The sequence below is a fragment of the Platalea leucorodia genome (genome assembly GCF_965183815.1).
Source record: "Platalea leucorodia genome assembly, chromosome: Z".
NCBI lineage: Eukaryota > Metazoa > Chordata > Aves > Pelecaniformes > Threskiornithidae > Platalea > Platalea leucorodia.
The window spans coordinates 13719255-13737886 of record NC_138858.1 but is presented as its reverse complement, the minus strand read 5'-3'; the positions used below and the strand labels follow the sequence as shown (position 1 = coordinate 13737886).

Below are 18632 nucleotides of genomic sequence, written 5' to 3'. Positions count from 1 at the left end.
GGGCAAGAGTCAGGAGGAGCGGCTGAGGTCGCTTGGCTTGCTCAGCCTGGAGAAGAGAAGGGTGAGGGGTGCCCTCGTGGCAGCCTGCACCTTCCTCACGGGGTGCAGCGGAGGGGCAGTGCTGATCTCCCCTCTCTGGGGACCAGCGACAGGACACGAGGAGAGGGAATGAAGCTGCATGAGGGGAAGGTCAGGTTGGACATTAGGAAAGGTTCTTCACCGAGAGGGCGGTCGGTCCCTGGGACAGGCTCCCAGGGAAGCGGTCACAGCACCAAGCCTGCCAGAGCTCAGGGAGCGTCTGGATGATGCTCTGAATCATATGGTTTAGTTTTAGGCAGCCCGGCAAGGAGCAAGGAGTTGGGCTTGATGATCCTTATGGGTCCCTTCCAGCTCAAGATATTCTATGATTCTATGTATTAGATAGACTACATGAATGAAGCAGATGCCTGTATTCACCAGTCTTTTCCATCAGATGGCACACAGGCCACCTCGTTACGGAGCTAACACTGGATTTCCCTTGCCCTACCAAGTGGGATAAAATTTAGCACTTAACAGGTCAGTGTCCTCTTGTACCAGCCGTGCCCGTTCAGCACCAAGACACCAGAGGCTGAAGCCAACAGAGGAACCAAACAGGAACAAGGCATGAGCAAGACCTTGAAACACAGGGCAGCTGGGGGAGCGGACAGGGAGACAGCACTAGAGTCAGTGGAAGAACCAGGTCATGAGGTCTGGAACTGGAAAGCAGATTAAAGAAAGATAATGAAGAAATAGCCCCAGAGAGGTCTGTAACTGTTTGCTAACATCAGTCAGGAAAAGTTTCTTGGAATCATTTTTTTGCTGAGCACTATAGAGAAATTCTCATGGAATTATGGTTGAAATTTTCAGTCTGGTTGGAGGCTGATGCCATTAGACTTTCTGAGAGAACGGTTGTACACTCCTTTCCCCAGCCCATAACTTATGAACATAGTGCATCTGGCAAAAATGCAGACTCACAGACAACAGTTTCCTAAAAGCTTCATGAAAATACAGACCCAAATGAAACCTGACCTCAAGCTGCAGCTCTGAGGCAACGTCAACTGTCAGACAGCGGGCAAGAACGACAGTGAGCCAAACTCTGGACTTTCTGCTGCTCGTCAGTGTGCAATGAACTCTGCTACATTTAAAGTACAGACGTTATCCATGAGCAACACCAAAGCTTTTGGTTGTAATGACTTGTAAGCAATATTGGAAGCTTACTTGCCAGTTTTATATGGAAAAATCTGTATGGACTCACTCTACTTTGAAAAACAGGACCTAAACAACATACAATTGAACCAAGAGGACAACATGAAAAAAAAAAAAATTGCTTGCATGTGTAGGCATATAAAAGCATAGAATTCTGCTAAAAACAGTCATTGCTTTTAAGCACTGCTGCTGTAACAGTCACAGGCAATTCGATTTCAGGCTACTGTACGCATATGGATTTGATACGCGGTCACAGGTACCATGTACCTCTTGCCATTAGGGAACTTGCAATGAATTTGGTATTAAGGGCTAGAATTATAAGTTAGCCTGTTTCACCCCTATAGCGACATTTCAGGTCCTAAGAACCCAACTAGGTACATGGTTGTGGCTGGGGCAGGGTTTTCTTCATAGTAGCTAGCATGGGGATCTATTTTCAATTTGTGCTGGAAACAGTGTGGGTAACAGAGGGATATTTCGGTTACTGCTGAGCAGTGCTCACACAGAGTGGAGGTCTTTTCTACCCCTCACCCCACCCCACCAGTGAGCAGGCTGGGGGTGCACAAGGAGTTGGGAGGGGAAACGGCTGGGACAGCTGACCCCAACTGACCAAAGGGCTCTTCCACACCATATGACGTCATGCTCAGCATATAAAACTGGGGAAGAAGGAAGGCAGAGACATTCGGAGTGATGATGTTTGTCTTCCCAAGCAACTGTTACGCATGATAGAGCCCTGGTTTCCTGGAGATGGCTGAACACCTGCCTGCCCATGGGAAGCAGTGAATGAATTTGTGTTTTGCTTTGCTTGCATGCAAGGCTTTTGCTTTACCTATTAAACTGCCTTTATCTCAACCCACGAGTTTTCTCCCTTTTACCCTGCTGATTGTCTCCCCCATCCCACCAGGGAGGAGCGAGCGAGCGGCTGGGTGGTGCTCAGTTGCTGGCTGGGGTTATAAACCATGGCAGTCCAGGAGCTACCACAGGCAAAAGCAGCAGCTTTTTTACTACTACTAAGAAAAAGCAATTAAGAGGCCATAACCCTTTGCAGTCCCGAGGAATTACAAAGTGAAAAAATTAACACCACCCCCCAAGAGAGATTTCCTACAAATTTAAAACTTTTAAAAGGATTTTCTACTGCTGTTAGATTAGGAAAGCTGACTTTTGAATGCCAGTCCATCAATGACTACCCAGTTATTTTTATTCCTTGTACCTGTTACAGTGAGTTGTCTCCCAGAGGTATTCAAGAGGCCAATTCTCAAAAGCAGAAATATTTGGAGTGTCTTATTCCCCCTCCCCTGTGGCCATGTTGTTTTTCAAAATCCAGAATCCTCTCAAACAGAGGAAGACAATAAAAGAGTGGAAACTCAATCCTAATAAAGAAATTGAGATTTTGTTTACTTAAAACTGAAGTCCAGTTAGTTTTGCCTGTAAAAACAAGTATTTACAATATTATGTCAATATAGCTAGTTTCCTCACTTGTAACATTTATGCTGATGCTTCAGTTCTGAAAAGCTTTTTTTGCTTCTTCCTCTGAATTTTGCGTGGCTTCTTTTTATCTTTCACAATCGGCTTTGACTCTGGTTTCACGAGCTGTATCTCCACTGGCTTTTCTTCAGCTGGAGTTTCAAAGACCACTTCAGTGGGATCTTCTTTAATAAGCACCTTACTCCCTATTTTCTTAATCTTTTGTACTTCCTTCACTTGCTGTTTCTCTCTAAACTTAGCCGCCACTGACAATCTTATCAGCCGTCGATGCTATAAAAATAAGAATTTAAATTACATCAGGTTTCAAATGAGCAAGATGGAAGAAATCAGGTATTAAAGAAAAAGGTGGCATTTTTCTCTGCTTAATTGTCAGAATCCTCAGTGTAATGCCATCTTTTCAGTGACATGAATTTTGCATTCATTCCATTTTTACAAAACTACTCTGTTCTCAAACTGTGATCAGTTAGGGCACTCTTTTCTACAAAGGGTCCCAGGGAAAGGCATACACGATTCTCCCGCACAAACTGCAAGATCAGTTTTCAAATTAGTTGCTACATGAAAGAGAAGACAAAGACAAAGCTGCTTACCATATTTGGGGACCGGTAATGGGGATTTTCATATAGAGTTGGTCCTCCAAAGCTACCTTGGAAGATTTTTATGAGGTTCAAGACAAAACGAGGCCCAATTTCTACTAGAGATGCATCTTCTTCTATTATCTGCAATAAAAAGAATAGTCTCTTCATTTCTCACAGATCGAATCTAAGTATATGACCTTGTGGGCACCCTGCATATCACAATACACAACTGAATTTAAACCCGAGATACGATGCCACTGAAGCTGATAAGCTAGACTTGTATAAATACAATTCTGTACATAAAGCAGTTCTTTTAGGTTCAAGCAAGCACTTAGAGGGTACTAGGTATTTGTGAATTTCTCCTTTAGAAAGTAAGTTCCAGCACACTTTGGGTCAAAGCAGCAAGTAAGGTTAAAAGGCAAGCAAAGCTCAGGCTTTGGCTAGTACTTCCCATTACCGAGACAACCATCACAGAATCACAACTCACAGAATGCAAGCTGAAGTACACAGAACTTAAACCAGCTCTCTCCAGAGATAAGGGAGAAGATAAAGTCATTTTAGGACACTGAAATTACTTTGTGCAAGCACTAGGCTTTAGCATATCCTGATAATAATGATTCTTCTCATTTTATTGTAATTAATAGATTTGATATGAAATTACTCCACTGAGATCCTCTTGAAGAACTAGAAGAGACCACTAACCTGGTAATTCCGAAACCAGATCCTCTCGTCTGTAACGGTGAAGGTGAAAACGTGATCTACAAAAGGCTGGCTTTTGGGGTGATACTGTGGTGTACTAAATATCTGTAATAAAAGGCAGTACTTCTAAATATCTGTAATTTCACAGGCCAAACATAAATGGACCGTTTTTAATTCATTTTAATTTACTAAGATCCTGATCCCAGGTTACATTTCGAAACTCAAAACTTAAGGACAACTGTCCCAGTAATTTTAAGGACATGACCCTAATCCTTTAAAGATTTTTTGCAAGTTCAGAAGTGTAAAACTACTACTTAAAAAATCTTGAGATTTTTAAATATGTTGCCAAAAAACATTTCCAATGAGGAAGAAACACTGGGCAGCAGAACTGCAGACTGACCTGAATAAACAATTCTTTCAGCAGGGCATAGTGTGGCTCCTTGTCAAATGTCTACAAAGAAAAAACGTAATTTTACATACAAAGCCAAATGCAACAGTCAGGCAAAGAAAACAAAAGCATACTCAATGACATAAAACCTGTACTTACTGGATCAAAAGACAAAAGCGGCCGTGAGCCCCTCAGGCAGTTTCCTGTCATCTTCAATTCAGCCAGGGTGTGAACTACAGTGATTTTTTTAAAAAGACCATTTTAGTACTTATAGAAAAGTGTACAGACAAGAAAGCAAGAGCCCAAACACAATAATGCCAAACAACTTACCGTTCTGCACTAAGAATTTAGCTGATGGTCCCTGTGGTGTATTTGAAAGCCTGCAGAGGACAGGTAGTGTGGAAGAGAGAAAAGAAAAATGTTAACAGCAGCCAGAAGGTATGCTGGATTTCTGCAGTACACTCCAACCAGTTATTTCTGTACTGAAGTAATTTCAGTTGCTTTCATAGCATTATTGAGTTCCCTTAACATACTTACAAGTACTTGCTTTCTAAACGATTTTGTAAAATGCTTCTGTAAACAGGCTACAAAAGCTGATCATGCATTGTAAACTTCCACTACCCACAGAACTGCCGGGCTAGTACAGATTTAACCAAGCAACGCTATTTCATGCATCTGCACTATTACAGTAAGAACTTTAGAGAGAATGGAAGCATCCCCAGCTATATATGGAAATGTAAGAAAACATAACATTTACTTACCACATATAGAGATCCTGTTTCTTTTTGGCCTCAAAGAAGATGCACTTATTGCAGTTTTTCATTTCACACACCTACACAAGAAAAGCCAAATCAGCTATTTACAAAATTCTGAAGATATTTTCAAAAACTTTCCACATTGATCTCTAGTATCTTCCCCCCCTCCGAAATATAAGTTCAAACGCAAAGGTCCCGTCTTAATAAATTACACCTACTGATCCCCAAAATGAAGTTGAAGCACTTGCTTTGTTGAAAATCATCTCACGTATTTATTACCAGGAGTAAGCTACAAGCAATCTGATAAGCTCTCCAGGATATAAACATCAGAGCAGACGCTGAGACATTAGGTTCCAGTTTCAGAACTATCAATATCTTACTACATCGTTTGGCCTGGCTGCATATTTGTTTCTTGCTTGCTTCAAGTATAAACTGTAATATACCTTTCACCTATACCGAAAGGCACATTCCGTTTTATTTCTTCATGAAAAAAGTCTATGTTTAATTAAAGGTTTCATTTTTGTTTTATTAATCAAAAGTCAACTTCCTGTTTTAACAGGAGCACTTTTTGAATATCACTGATTTTCATCTATGAAGTTACACAACTCCTATGACTAGTATGAGATCCTTTGAACTTGGTTGCCCCCTTTTCTCTTGCACATTGAATTTCCAGAGAAAATGAAAAAGAAGTGCTAGTTAAATCCTGGATTACCTCATTAATTACAAACAACTGGTCTTTACGGTCCATTTTAGTATCTGGAAGACAAGAACAACATTTAGAAGGCTGGAAACCCAATTTAACACAAGAAGTTCTTTAACAGTCAGTCCTTTCGCAAAAATTTTACTGGTTATAAACGAAAGATTAAGAATAACTGTCAAGTTGTTTCAGCCATGTTATGCAACAAATAAACATAGCAACAGAAGTATCTGGGCACTTACAGGACTGAGGCCATAGGAGTCATTTCCCAGAAAATACTGAGAGACAATGACAGTCGCCGTATTTGGGGTTTGGTGTTTGTTTAACATAAAAGTTTCATCAAAACAGTTATGTACTACATTTTTAAAAAGAACAGGTTGTTGGAAGTTCTTGGTTTAAAACTATTCTGAAAATGTAAGTTAAAGGACGATGCCTAACCCTACCTGCTTTAGAGTGAGGCATCAACGTTCTTAAGTCTTGCATTAGGTGCCTTGTTCTGAAATTAATTCCACGAGAAGAGAAAATAAGCACTCGCTCCTTGTTTTTCCATTTACCCTAGGAAAAAGACACAAAAGTTACATACGAAAAGGAGTTTCTGGCCTAAAAACTACTACAATGCAGCAACAATAAACGTTTGAACTGTAATTACAGAAAAACACAATAAGAACATTTGTTATGAATATTATCTCCCCATCTGCACAGAATCACTCTCTCAGAAAGGGCGCTGACCTTCCTACACAACACAGAGGCGTAAGTTTTTACAGGAAAAAGCGTCTTCCACCCTGCTTCAGTACATTCCCACATAAAACCTTTCGCTCGTACAAAACACGTAAGTATTAAGAAAGCCACATGCAATACTTATTTGCAAAAGGCATCCCGCCTTCCCTGCGAAGTGACCTGAGCTACAGCCTCAGAGCACAATTCAGCGTTTCCTACAGATGAGCATGTAACGAGATCTCAGACTTCAACGTGCTACTTTTTCTTTCTCTTTTAATCAAACAAGGCAATTATTGGAGTCTTCTCAGGATGCTTCCTAAATGAAACGGGCATAACTTCCATATATCCTTTGTACGTAACAGAATTACCCAACTCTCTAAAATACTTTTGAGATTAAGGTAACGCCGCTTATTTACATTGACCAGAATAACGCTCTTCGCATATTTTCACAGACATAGCATACCATCGCATGGCACTCTTATTTGTGCTGGGATTATAAAAAAAAAATTAGGAATAAGCCTCTCTGCCCTCGCTTGGCAGCTGGGTTCCCCCCAGACACCCCGAGCCCCGGTACCGCTGCAGACAGCACCGCCTTCCCCATGCAGGCGAAATGCCTCCCCAGCGCACGGCCCGGGCAGGGAGCCGCGGTGCCCCTCCTATGGGTAAACGCCGTCCCGGGCAGGGAGCAGAGCGGCGACACCCGGCCCGGCCCAGTCCGCTCCACCCTGAGCAGCGGGGCCGGGAGGTACCTGGGAGACGGGCGGCGGGATGCTGTACTCCTCCGGGGCCGGCTTGGCATCCGGCTCGGGCGCGGTCAGAGCCCTCTTAGCTCGCTTCTTCGGCCGCGCCGCCGCGCCCTCATGCTTCCTCTTGGCCGCCGCCATCTTGCCCGCACCACGCCGTGCCCGCCGTCGCTCGCACTTCCGCCCGCCGGCACTTCCGCTCCCCGCCGGAAGCGCTGAGCGCGCGCGGGTGGCCGCCATGCCGCTTTCCACCCAGCCGCCCGCCAGCGGCGAGCCCTACGCGCTGGCCGCCAGCCTGGACAACGCCCGGCACCTCTCCAGCCTCCTCAGGGCCGTCCACTTCCAGGACCACGCCACCTGCTTCGCCACGGCCAACGGCCTCCGGGTGACGGTGGAGGACGCCAAATGCATCCAGGCCAACGCCTTCATCCAGGTGGGGCTGCGTCCCCCGCCCGGGCGCCGGCCGGAGCGCTGAGGCGGGGCCGGTGCCGCCGGTAGAGACCTTAGAAAGGCCCCGGGTACGTGGTAGGCGAGGCGCACGGCAGGGTTACCCGCGGAGAAGGGGAAGCTTTGCTGAAGTGGCGGCCCGGCGGCGGGAGCTGAGGTGAAGGAAGCGCTGTGGTGAGGCTGCGGGCCCTGATGAGGCGTTCCTGCTGCTGAAGGGCCGAGCTCAGCGCCTGCTTTGTTCATGCACGCCTGCTTGTGTGGTGGGCTTGCACCCCTGTTTAATGTGTTGGCACCGGCTACGCCCACTGCTCCTTCCCACCGTCCCCTTCTTAGACGTGTGAGCAAGTTCATGAAGTGTCTACCTATCTTTAAGTGTTTTTATTATGTTTCATCCCAAAGCCAAAAAGGTGAATTTAGGTTAACTCTGAAAGAGAGTACAAATTTGCAGACACGCATCTTCACTGTATCAGCTGGAGTGGGTGCTTCATCACAAGACTGGAGCCGTTGTTGGCCCCATTCGCTCTCTGATTCTGCCTGTGCTGAGCTGTGTCCAGAAAGGGTGCTTGAGAGGTTCGGCATAGACAGAGGATCTCAACTACCCTGAAGTGTCCATATAGGCAGCTTTAAATAGCAATCTAAATTACTTCTTCTTAACTTGCATTTAATATAAGATCAAAGCAGCCTTGCTTGCTTTTCTGCTACCTCTTTGGTAGCTGTGACTGCTGGCTTTGCTTAATTTTAATTTTTTAAGGTGCACTTTTAATTTTCTCTCCTTTTAACAGTGGTTTACTTTCTGAGTGTTTGTTTGTTTTTATTTCTTTAATGCATATCTAATTTGTAAATGCTTTTGTTCATAAGAACAGGCATCGTGCTGGTTCCTGTTTTTGAAAGCATGTATGATACTGGGGATGTAAATGGAAGGGGCGAGGAGTATTTTATGATAGTAACTCAAACCTAGCTTCACCTTTCTTCTGTCCTTTGGAGTCTGTGTCTTTACTATCTGTGAAACTGCAGCCTAAGCGGTGCGTGAAGGGGGAGAAGCCTGAGCCTCCCTGTTCCTACATCTCCCCTTCGTTTCTCCCGCCCCTTGCTGCATGGTCCTTCTTTACGCTACTTCTGTATTTGTTTGGTTATCTTTCTGCTATTTCAGTGAGTTAAGCTGGCTCATGAAGTGGCCAGCACGTGCTAGTGGAAGTTACGCAGTGGGCACATGTGGGCAGAAGCAAAGAACAGTGACGGGAGGTTCCTTTGAGAGTGTTGAGCTGTTAAGTATAGAATAGAATAGTTCCAGTTGGAAGGGACCTACAGTGATCATCTACTCCAACTGCCTGACCAGTTCAGGGCCGACCAAAAGTCAAAGCATGTTATTAAGGGCACTGTCCCAATGCCTCTTAAACACTGACAGGCTTGGGGCATCGACCACCTCTCTAGGAAGCCTGTTCCAGGGTTTGACCACCCTCTCCATAAAGAAATGCTTCCGAATGTCCAGTCTACGCCTCCCCTGGCGCAGCTTTGAACCATTCCCACGCGTCCGGTCACTGGATGCCGGGGAGAAGAGCTCAGCACCTCCCTCTGCCCTTCCCCTCCTCAGGAACCTGCAGAGAGCAATGAGGTCGCCCCTCAGCCTCCTTCTCTCCAAACCAGACAAGCCCAGAGCCCTCAGCCGCTCCTCACAGGACAAGCCCTCCAGCCCTTTCACCAGCTTTGTTGCCCTCCCCTGGAGGCATTCAAGGATCTTCGCATCCTTCCTAAATGGTGGGGCCCAGAGCTGCGCACAGAGCTCAAGGTGAGGCCGCACCAACGCTGAATACAGCGGGATGATCCCCTCTTTTGACCGGCCGGCCGTGCTGTGCTTGGTGCGCCTCAGGGTGCAGTTTGCCTTCTGGGCTGCCAATAAAAATCCATAACTGCTTTTTCAAACACAGCTCACATCACCCTGCTTTATTCCTGAGATATTGTGTTCTTGCGGTTACCACAAAGCATCTAGGGCCCAGCGGCAAACAGGTGTTAGCCTGGAGTAGTTTACTCCCATCAGACTAGTCAGAGGCATGTTTCTGCACATGTTTCAATGTGGTGAACTCACTGTTCTGTGCTTACATATTTTTATTGTTTGAAATGATTTTTCCTACTCCAAGTGAAGAAAAGTAAATAAATATTTTTCCTGGAGAAGGGTGACACTTCCATTGTATAGTTCCCTGAATGTTTCCAGCTCCAGAAGTAGGCAGCTTTAGGCTTTAACATTTGTAGCTTGTTTTTAAACTATAAAAGACAAGTGTTTAGGTTTTCATGTTTATGCCATGCTACTTTGTTTCAACTGTTGCCTAATTTGATTTTACTAGTTTTGAGGATGAAGACCCGTTTTTTCTTTAATCGATATTGTATTACATGTAGAAATCACTTTTTATTGCACTGATCTCTGAAGCGCTGAATTTAAGGAAATGAGTGTAAACTGTAAAATAATCACAGAAACTCCCCTCTATTAATCTATTTCCTTTCTCTTACAGGCAGAAATTTTTCAGGAATTTGCTGTTCAGGAGGAATCGGTGACGTTCCGAATCAATTTGTCTGTTCTTCTCGACTGCTTGACCATTTTTGGTACCAGTTCTTTGCCAGGTATGGTGCACAGTTACCTTGACAGTGTATGTGTGTCACGTGTAATCACATAGTGAAACCTGTACATAGCTATAGGGAGATTTCCAGTCGTGGCACAACTTCTGACTTCCTCACCTTAAGTCCTTCTGAGCATGGCAGCTATCGCTGTTAAGCAGGATCCGTCCTGTTTACTTAAGGTAACACAAGTGTGTGCTGTGATGGAGAGAAGAAAGGAGCTGACGGATGCTAGCTCTCTGAAGAACGTATACTTCATTCTCTTTTTCAGGAATATCAACAGCCCTTAGGATGTGTTATCGTGGTTATGGTTATCCCTTGATGCTGTTCTTGGAAGAAGGAGGAGTAGTGACAGTGTGCAAAATTAACACTCAAGAGCCTGATGAGTTGTTAGACTTTGATTTCTGCAGTACAAAAGTTGTTAATAAAATTATCCTGCAGTCGGAGGGGCTACGAGAAGCATTTGCTGAACTGGATATGACCAGTGAAGTTCTGCAGATTACCATGTCTCCAGATAAACCCTACTTCAGGTATGGGAGACCATGCTTTCAACTCAAATGGTCATGCTTGGCCTCTGTTGGTAAGGACTAGAAGTTTTCAGGGTGAAGAGGGGGGAGCTGTTTTAGAATATTGCTTTATTTCAAGAAGAGTTGTAATAAGTATAGCAAATCACAATATGCAGTCTAATTAACATAGTAATTAATATATTGACAACCTGGTGTAAGTGACACTCACGTGGACAGTTTAGCATTTTTAATTAAATAAGGCAAAACAAACAATAGTGTTTTGTGAAACAGCCATTGAGATCTGCAAGATGACTGACTCTGATGCGTTTTTAGAGAGCTGTGATCAGTTATTTTGAGGTGGTGCCGTTTGTCTTCCAGGTTATCCACTTTTGGAAATGCAGGAAGTGCACATCTGGACTACCCTAGGGACTCTGATTTGATGGAAGCATTCCACTGTAACCAGACCCAGACAAACAGGTTAGGAAGTCTGTGATCAGTGCCCTCTGTGGCAGGTCATGCACTCTTGCTGGAAAGTTTAAAAACCTGTTTTTGCGTTACTGTAACTTTATTTCACTAGTATGGGGAAAAAAAATACTTCCCATCTGATAAAAGTCTGTGTCTGTGATCAAAAGCTAAGCGATAACAATGTCTGTCTGGTGTTGTTACCAGGAAAAGAGCAAATTAGCATGTTGCTAATTGTCTTTTACTTATTCTGTGGCTTTAATTGGGAGTAATGTTTCAGCTCCTGTCTGCACAATGTATTTTTTTCAGGTAACTTTTTTTCCTCCCCCCCCTGCAGGTACAAGATTTCTTTGCTTAAACCATCTACAAAGGCACTGGCTTTATCCTGTAAAGTGTCCATTCGAACAGATGCTCAAGGATTTCTTTCACTGCAGTATATGATTAGGAATGAAGATGGACAAATCTGTTTTGTGGAATACTATTGTTGCCCTGATGAGGATATCACTGAAGCAGAACTGTAGGTGCATGTTTTGGCGTCTGTATTATATTTATGGATATATAAAATACTATATTTTTTTATAAAACTGAATGAAAGCTGTAAAGATTGATAGACTTGATATTGTCATTTTTTTAAACTTTGGAATTGGAAATACAAAGACTTCCTTTTTATTTCCTTTCTTAGCCTTGACTCAAAAAAACTGAAGCTGAAAAAGCAAAAAGGGGAGTTGATCTCCTATAGCCAGTGATTCCAGCAGAGATGCTAAACTGGTGTTCGTGTAATACATTGCTGCTTTTTACAGTGTTCAAGAATTTTTGTTTGTGTTTTCTTTTGTGTCTTTGGCTTGTTCTAAGCAATTACACAACGGAAAATCTGAATGCTAGCTGTATGTTAGCCAGTTAACTTTCAATGGCTTAAAAATAAAACCAAATTTGTCTTGAAGAGGATGGCATTTTCAGACTGATTTCTTAATAGCAGCAGGTGGTTTCTTTCTGGCAGATGCTGACGTGTTTTGCTGGTGAAGCCGCTAGGCTCCTCTTCATCTTGATTAATTCTTAATATAATACAATTCCTTGGAATTTCATCTGATACCAATTTACCCTTTTGTCTGCAGTACTGGTGTTGAACTGGTAAATTACGATAGAAGCGAGAATTTACTTACTCATTACTCAAACTGCTCTGGTAACATTATTGTTTTGTATCTAGTAATTTATTACACATCTGCAAGTATGCTGCTGCTGAAATGTTTCTGTACGTACATCTCCCCTTTCCTACCCTGCTACTCTCTACTAATGGTGTTAAGAATCATAAGAAGACAGAAAAGTTGTTACATATTTGAAATTACTTGTGGAATGCGTTTACCTTCTCAATAGCCTTTTTCAGCAAGAGGAGTGACTCCTAAACTGAAGTAAAGGAATGCCTGCCTGTGTCCCACGGAGTGGGTATTCTTATCCCTGCAAAAATGGGCCTAACCTCTTACTCACTGAAAAGGGAGTGTGGTTTCTGGAGAGTTTTCTGCAGCGGCCAGCTTTGCAAAACAGTGACGTGGGCTGTACATAGGTCAAAAGTTGCGCTTCTCCTTTCACACCTCTCCGGTGCAAACAACCTGCTCAAAACAGGAGATCCCCCGAACCAGCTGGGCTTTGAACCAGGTGCGGAGACTGGAAGTCACACGGCAAGAGACTGAAGTCTTCCTGCCTTGCTGCCGCGGGATGTGATCCAAGAGTCGGCAGTCTCCGGCAGCTTGAGGCTGTAGTTGAGTTTTGTTGTTTGTCAGAAGATGAGGTCCTGCTTTGCAGATGTGGAAAACAGTATGGTCATATGTTACTGCGTTCGCTGTTCCACAATTCAACAGAATCCAAGTCCTTTGGGTTTATTTTAAGCTTAAAATGCTTCTCTTGACCATTTTTCAACCCCTTGCTTATGTCAGCAAGAGTATACTGTCAGAGTACACAGTGTCAACAGTTCACTTTTGTTGTCTTCCATGCAGATCATCCATTTATGGCAATAAATTTTACATTTGAAAAACAATTAAAAATCTTTGAACTACAGGACTGATAAAGATACGTAATGATATTCTAAATTATTTACTTTTTTTTTTTTTTTTTTCCCCCAAACGTAAGTATTCGGTATAGGTGAATTTCCTTTTGGCTTACTGTCTCAATTTCTTTAGTGAAAAAAAAATATTATGTTCTCTTTGGGAATTATTAGTATTATCCCTGACTATTGAGTGTTAAGAATGATTTACATAATCTCTGGGTGACAGGATAAAAATGAAACAGAACACATCACTTTTTTAATGTGATTTATTTTAGAGTATCAAAGTTCCTTGTATTGTGTTTAAGGACATTACTGTGGCCTAACATTTGTACTTCTATATAACTGCCTACAGATGTACTATATTACTTCTTAAAATAGTACTTTTAACAATTTCGTCTATTATCTACCAACAGTGATCACAGAAATAATGTCCTAGGGAGTTGGAACACGACAAAATACCAGAAAGTGACTGTTGCATTTAATGAATAATAGCTATTACAGACACGCACGGTTTGTGCAAGGCCGCCATTCGTACCCCACTGGACCAAGTCAAGGCCCAGACTCACAAAGGTGGGGAGGTGCTTGCGCGCATCGTGCCTCTGTGGGTACGGTTCCAGATGGGCAAAAACACAAAGTCCGGGCTACAGACTCCTTGCAGCAAGGCAAGGAGTGGATTTAGGATCTACCTGTGATGGGTTCTAGTACATCTCTGCCTCCAAACACAGTAAAATAAAAACAGTGAAGAGGAGAATGACTGGAAGGCCACTGTGCACCTTTTTGAGCTGGTGAGTTGCTTAAATTCTGCAAACCTCCGCTGCTGGTAGGAAATTAAATCTAATCCACACTTTGCATGAGGTCCAGAACTTGGGTGACGGTACCTTGCGGACATTTCATCTCTTATCACATCTTCTCCCCTTGCAGACAGTGGGAAACCTGCAGTAGAAGAAACACTTAGTCCATGTTTTTTTCTTTAGTAGCATCACAGAATGGACTTCTCATGACTCAGACTTTGCCCACCTGCTTTTTTATGAAGTGGTACATGGAAGTACTCGGAATTGCTGGCGGTGTGAACTAAAAACGGTTCCTGGAGGTGGGAACCGGAACCAGCGTTTTCCACCCAGGTTCAGTGCGGCTGTAGTAGGTGCTCCCTGGCTGCTCTGATGTACTGCATTTGGGGCTCTGGGTAGCCCAGATGCAGAGGCCAAAAACCTGACAAGTGACTTTTCCTCCAATTGTTTTGATTTGTCCTTTCCAGAGTAAGAACTGGCCTCAAGTCTTCAAGAAGGCACCTCTCTTTTTCTACCTGAAAACCACTGCCCAGGGGCCTTGGGTCCCATCGGTCTGCACAGATACCGGGAGCCAAAATGATGACTTTGGCTCCCAGCCCTGACAATCTTTATGCAAACACCGCCGATGCCAGTGATGTCTCCCACCTCCCAGGATGCTGAGAAGTTCTTGTGTCTCTCTGGCTTTCACATGTTCAGGCCCATCCACATCCACTTGGATCTGTAAAGACTGTTGAGCACAAATTTCCCCAAAAGGAACTGAGTTCTGTACCTCTGTTTCAAAGTTAGTCATGGGAAAGAATCAATTGTTTAATATCTAATTATCTGTGGATTTATAAGGAAATACATTCTTGTATTCTTGACTAGATGGGTCTTCAGTAAGGTTAGCAGAGTACTTGGAGAAGTTGAGATAAGCCACATGCTGTTTCCTGTAGGCGTCTGTTTCAAACTTCATTTTGTAGCAGCTCGTAAACCCCTAAGAATCCAGCAGGTGGATCTTACCAAAATAAATATGTAGAAATTGTATAAATAATTACAGTAACACTAAACAGTCCTTTTGCTGATGGAACACTGACATTAAACTGAACAAATACGGAATTATTTAAGAAATGGAGCTGTTACAGAACAGAGGCTTGGTGCCTTCCTGTCAAGACAGAAACCCGTTTTTATATGAATCTGTCTTTGCGGGGGGGCAGGACTGCTTCGGTACAAATGGAAGCTAAGGGCCACAACAGGCTGCTTCGGCCTCTTTCTGCCCCTTAGCCGGGCTCCAACAACCGACAGGGTAGCGCGTTAGCGTTGCTAAACCTAATTGTAAGGGCCCTGCAAGGGAGTGAGTGTTGCAGGGAAATGTGGTCGGGTGCCCACACAGCTCTAATCTCTTCGTGGCATTAATGGACAGCGAGAAGTGGGCTGGAATATCCACCACGACGGTAGGTGTCTGTCATTCCATGCAAGTGTCCTGGGCCTCCATGGAGAAATACACCCGAAGCAGGTCAAGAGAGATCTGAACTGCACAACAAAGAAATCCAGGAAAAGCTCCCCTTTTGTTATACCATTGAAAATCTGCCCCCACGGAGGGCAGAGAGATGGTGGGAATTCCACTCCCTCTGGAGCGACGGCACGCAGCAGCGTTTGGTGAGTTCATGTCAGCACTTCGGAAATCCCCTGAGCCCAATCATGCATTTCGCAGATCAAAACCCCAGTGAGCCACTGGTGAAAAACTAGATGTTAAACTGGCTTTGTCGGTGGCTGGCTCTTGCAGACGAGCCTGGAGGGGGCGTTGGGTTTTCCAGTCTCCTGGTGTGAGGCTGAGGGAAGGGACGATGGAAGCTCTCCATGGAGGGTTTAGCGGCCTCCTACCCTTCCAGCTCAGGTGGGACTGTGGGGTTGACCAAAAATGAGCAAGCCAGCAGGAAGCTGGAGGCCCCAATGTATTTCCTATATTTATCTAATTAGATAACAAATCTATCTGTACATATGTGTGGATTTTACCCCATAAATGCCAGTAGAGTGCAGCAATGGATTTGCAGCCCTAAGGGAGGTGTGAAGCCACTCTGCCCAGTCAGGCGGTAACTGCAGGGGCCTTGCAGCAACACCGAACTGCAGTGCCTCTGTCTGTCCAAGGAGACAGACTCCTCTTCAGATTTCATACACAGCTCAGCGCAGTCCAGAATGCAGAGGAGCAAGCATTTAGGTGCAAAGCTGCTCCCACGAACCCCAGGGGTGCAGGCTGAGGGCCTCGGTGCTGGCTCCCAGGCTGCACTTGCCCATGCAGACACTGCATGAGATGCTCCTGGGCACGGGGGGGCTGGGGGCTGCACAGCCGGGGTCTGCACTGCAGAAACCTCACCTTGCGAGGTGCAGGGCCACCTGCAAAGAGGAGGGGACTGACCCAGAGCTGTGCCAGGCAGTGATTTGCAAAAACTGCTGGTTGATCTGGGTCAACACCATGGTGGGGCTCATCCCAAGTAGTGTAATGATAGGGGTGGTCTCGTTCTAGCATCCAAGAACCTTCCTGGCCACTTTTATAGGCATAGCCTGATGAATCACTAAGAACAAGTTTCTGCTCCCCATAGTTTTACAATAAGCTGTTTACCTTGACACAGAGAGCTCTGTCTCTCTTAAACGCTGCCATCAGCTGGTTGGAGACATTCACTCTTCTAATAAACTAAATAGAGGCATGAAACAGGTCCCAGAGCGGCTGGGGTAAACCCAGGCTGTTACCCGCTCGCAGCACAGGGGAGCGTGTTCCCTGCAAGCAACCACTCTGCGGGGGTGACCAAGGGTCCCAGAAAGGTTCCCAGAGAGGCGTGGGCTGCACAGAGCTGCTCAAGGGCAGCCGGCGTAGCTGCACGCCCTCCTCCTCCATGCTACAACGCAGACTGGGCAATCATGCACGGCTGTAATTATGCAAGTACTTGCAAGGGAACATACTGTCAGAGCCCCATCCGCCAAAGCATCTGCGGAGGAAACTCTGCCAGCCTGCCCCTGGCCGGTGGTGTGATTTCTTCACACGGCAGCAGGGGCAGGAATTTTAGAAACATCATGAACACCACGCAGCCACCCTCCGGCAGCGCAGGGCTTCGTGGTGGTCGTGCTCCCCAGCCCTTCTGCACACGTGCTGCGGGGGACGAGGCAGGAGGAGCGGCACCGGGGAGCATGCTGGCCTCCCCACGGGCACAGGGACCCCGCTACCCCCGCCACTGCGGCCTTCCAGCGGGCACCCAGCTCTGCAACATCTGCACAGGCATATCTGCACCTGGCTCGGCAACATCTGGCCAGCTGTGCTCACACCCAGCTGTGGCCCCACCAGCTGCTGAATGCAGTGCTGCTTTTTTGGGAGCCGGAGTTTGAATAGCAAGAGCTCGGAGGCACTGTTTCTAGGAATGGGGCAGTGCAGACATTTGTGCTTTGTCTCTTCACCCGCCGCACTGTTTTCCAGCTGCAAGGGAGGCTCAGAGGGGAAGGAACACCAGGTTTAACTCTCTGTCTTTATCCTTTTTTTTTTTTTTTTTTTCTTTTTTGGTCTGGAAAATGCAGCTTAATCGAGCTCCCCACTTGTTCCCCAGCCTCTTCTTTGGGGGATGCCTCCTGGTTGGCAGCAAAGTGCTTACTGGGAAGCAAAGGCATCCAAACATTTTTGGACAGGGCTTTTGAGCATGCAGCAGGGTGCGGGACTGTTTGCTGCTGTAGGACAGGGGATGCAAGAAGAGTGCTGTGGGTCCAAGCCCAGCCATCACTGGGGAGTGTTTTGCCTAATGCAGAAGGGAAGAGCGACCACACCAGAGCGACAGCTTCCCCTACGAGCACATTTGTGTTTTGATGCAGGCGATGCTTGCCTCCCGAGAGCCGCTGAGCGCAGGGTACCAGCTGCGGCATCGCCCCCGTGCAGGGTTAACAGCACACCGTGAGCGTGCGGGGCAGGCAGGAGCAGACGGCCGCCCACTGGGACGCGGGGAGACGGGCTCCAGCCCCGAGCTCCTTGCGGGGGATGATGTCACCGAGATGTGCCTGTTTCCAATCTCCAGCTGCTGGTAGGAGGCCCCATTACCAACCGTCTGAGCATTTCAGGCTGTTGGAAAATGTACGAGGAAGGCCAACACTGCAAATCTGGACAGATCAGCATGCAAGCAGGCTTTTAAAATAATAGAGTGAAAAACTGATGATTGTATAAATACCTGTGTTAAACTCATCAAGTAAGAGTCTGTCAGGGCAGCCAAAGGTTTGTAAACAGCAACAGATGTGTTGCCGTAAAATGCCTCAGTCGTATCACAGAACAGACCCTCCTGAAGCCACCGGTGGGGCTGGGGACCGGCATCTGCAGGACTACAAGCACAAACCTCTACTGCTTGTGCAAAGGGGCAAAACCGACCATCAGAGGAGCCTTATGCTGGTGACACACCACCCCAGGATCCCATCACTGCGTCCAACGAGACAGAGGCCGTCATTTCTCCTAGAAGACATTTTGTCACATGCTCTCATAACCTGGGGAACCCAACACTTG

General features: G+C 45.5%; 2 protein-coding genes across 2 annotated transcripts; one reads left to right on the top strand and one right to left on the bottom strand.

Annotated features, from left to right (window-relative positions):
- Positions 1-2654: 2654 nt before the first annotated feature.
- On the bottom strand, positions 2655-7438 carry BRIX1 (biogenesis of ribosomes BRX1). Its single transcript, XM_082336039.1, has 10 exons — positions 7287-7438; positions 6264-6375; positions 5836-5879; positions 5130-5200; positions 4699-4748; positions 4528-4601; positions 4381-4431; positions 3984-4085; positions 3294-3422; positions 2655-2976 (listed from the first exon to the last, which is right to left on the bottom strand). The coding sequence occupies exons 1-10, from the start codon at positions 7419-7421 to the stop codon at positions 2707-2709; spliced, it is 1038 nt and encodes a 345-aa protein (XP_082192165.1). The 5' UTR covers positions 7422-7438; the 3' UTR covers positions 2655-2706.
- A 57-nt stretch (positions 7439-7495) lies between these two features.
- On the top strand, positions 7496-13251 carry RAD1 (RAD1 checkpoint DNA exonuclease). The gene is made up of 5 exons (XM_082337491.1): positions 7496-7713; positions 10232-10340; positions 10606-10864; positions 11219-11317; positions 11640-13251. The coding sequence occupies exons 1-5, from the start codon at positions 7519-7521 to the stop codon at positions 11821-11823; spliced, it is 846 nt and encodes a 281-aa protein (XP_082193617.1). The 5' UTR covers positions 7496-7518; the 3' UTR covers positions 11824-13251.
- Positions 13252-18632: the final 5381 nt, after the last annotated feature.

What these genes read in the sequence shown, in the direction of transcription:
- BRIX1 (XM_082336039.1), bottom strand. Translation starts at nt 7,421, where the DNA reads ATGGCGGCGGCCAAGAGGAAGCATGAGGGCGCGGCGGCGCGGCCGAAG. An exon ending in TGAAAGAATTGTTTATTCAG is followed by an intron (nt 4,086 to 4,380) that starts GTCAGTCTGCAG and finishes CTTTTATTACAG; the next exon opens with ATATTTAGTACACCACAGTA. An exon ending in ATTACCGGTCCCCAAATATG is followed by an intron (nt 2,977 to 3,293) that starts GTAAGCAGCTTT and finishes TTATTTTTATAG; the next exon opens with CATCGACGGCTGATAAGATT.
- RAD1 (XM_082337491.1), top strand. Translation starts at nt 7,519, where the DNA reads ATGCCGCTTTCCACCCAGCCGCCCGCCAGCGGCGAGCCCTACGCGCTG. An exon ending in AGGCCAACGCCTTCATCCAG is followed by an intron (nt 7,714 to 10,231) that starts GTGGGGCTGCGT and finishes TTTCTCTTACAG; the next exon opens with GCAGAAATTTTTCAGGAATT. An exon ending in TGGTACCAGTTCTTTGCCAG is followed by an intron (nt 10,341 to 10,605) that starts GTATGGTGCACA and finishes TCTCTTTTTCAG; the next exon opens with GAATATCAACAGCCCTTAGG.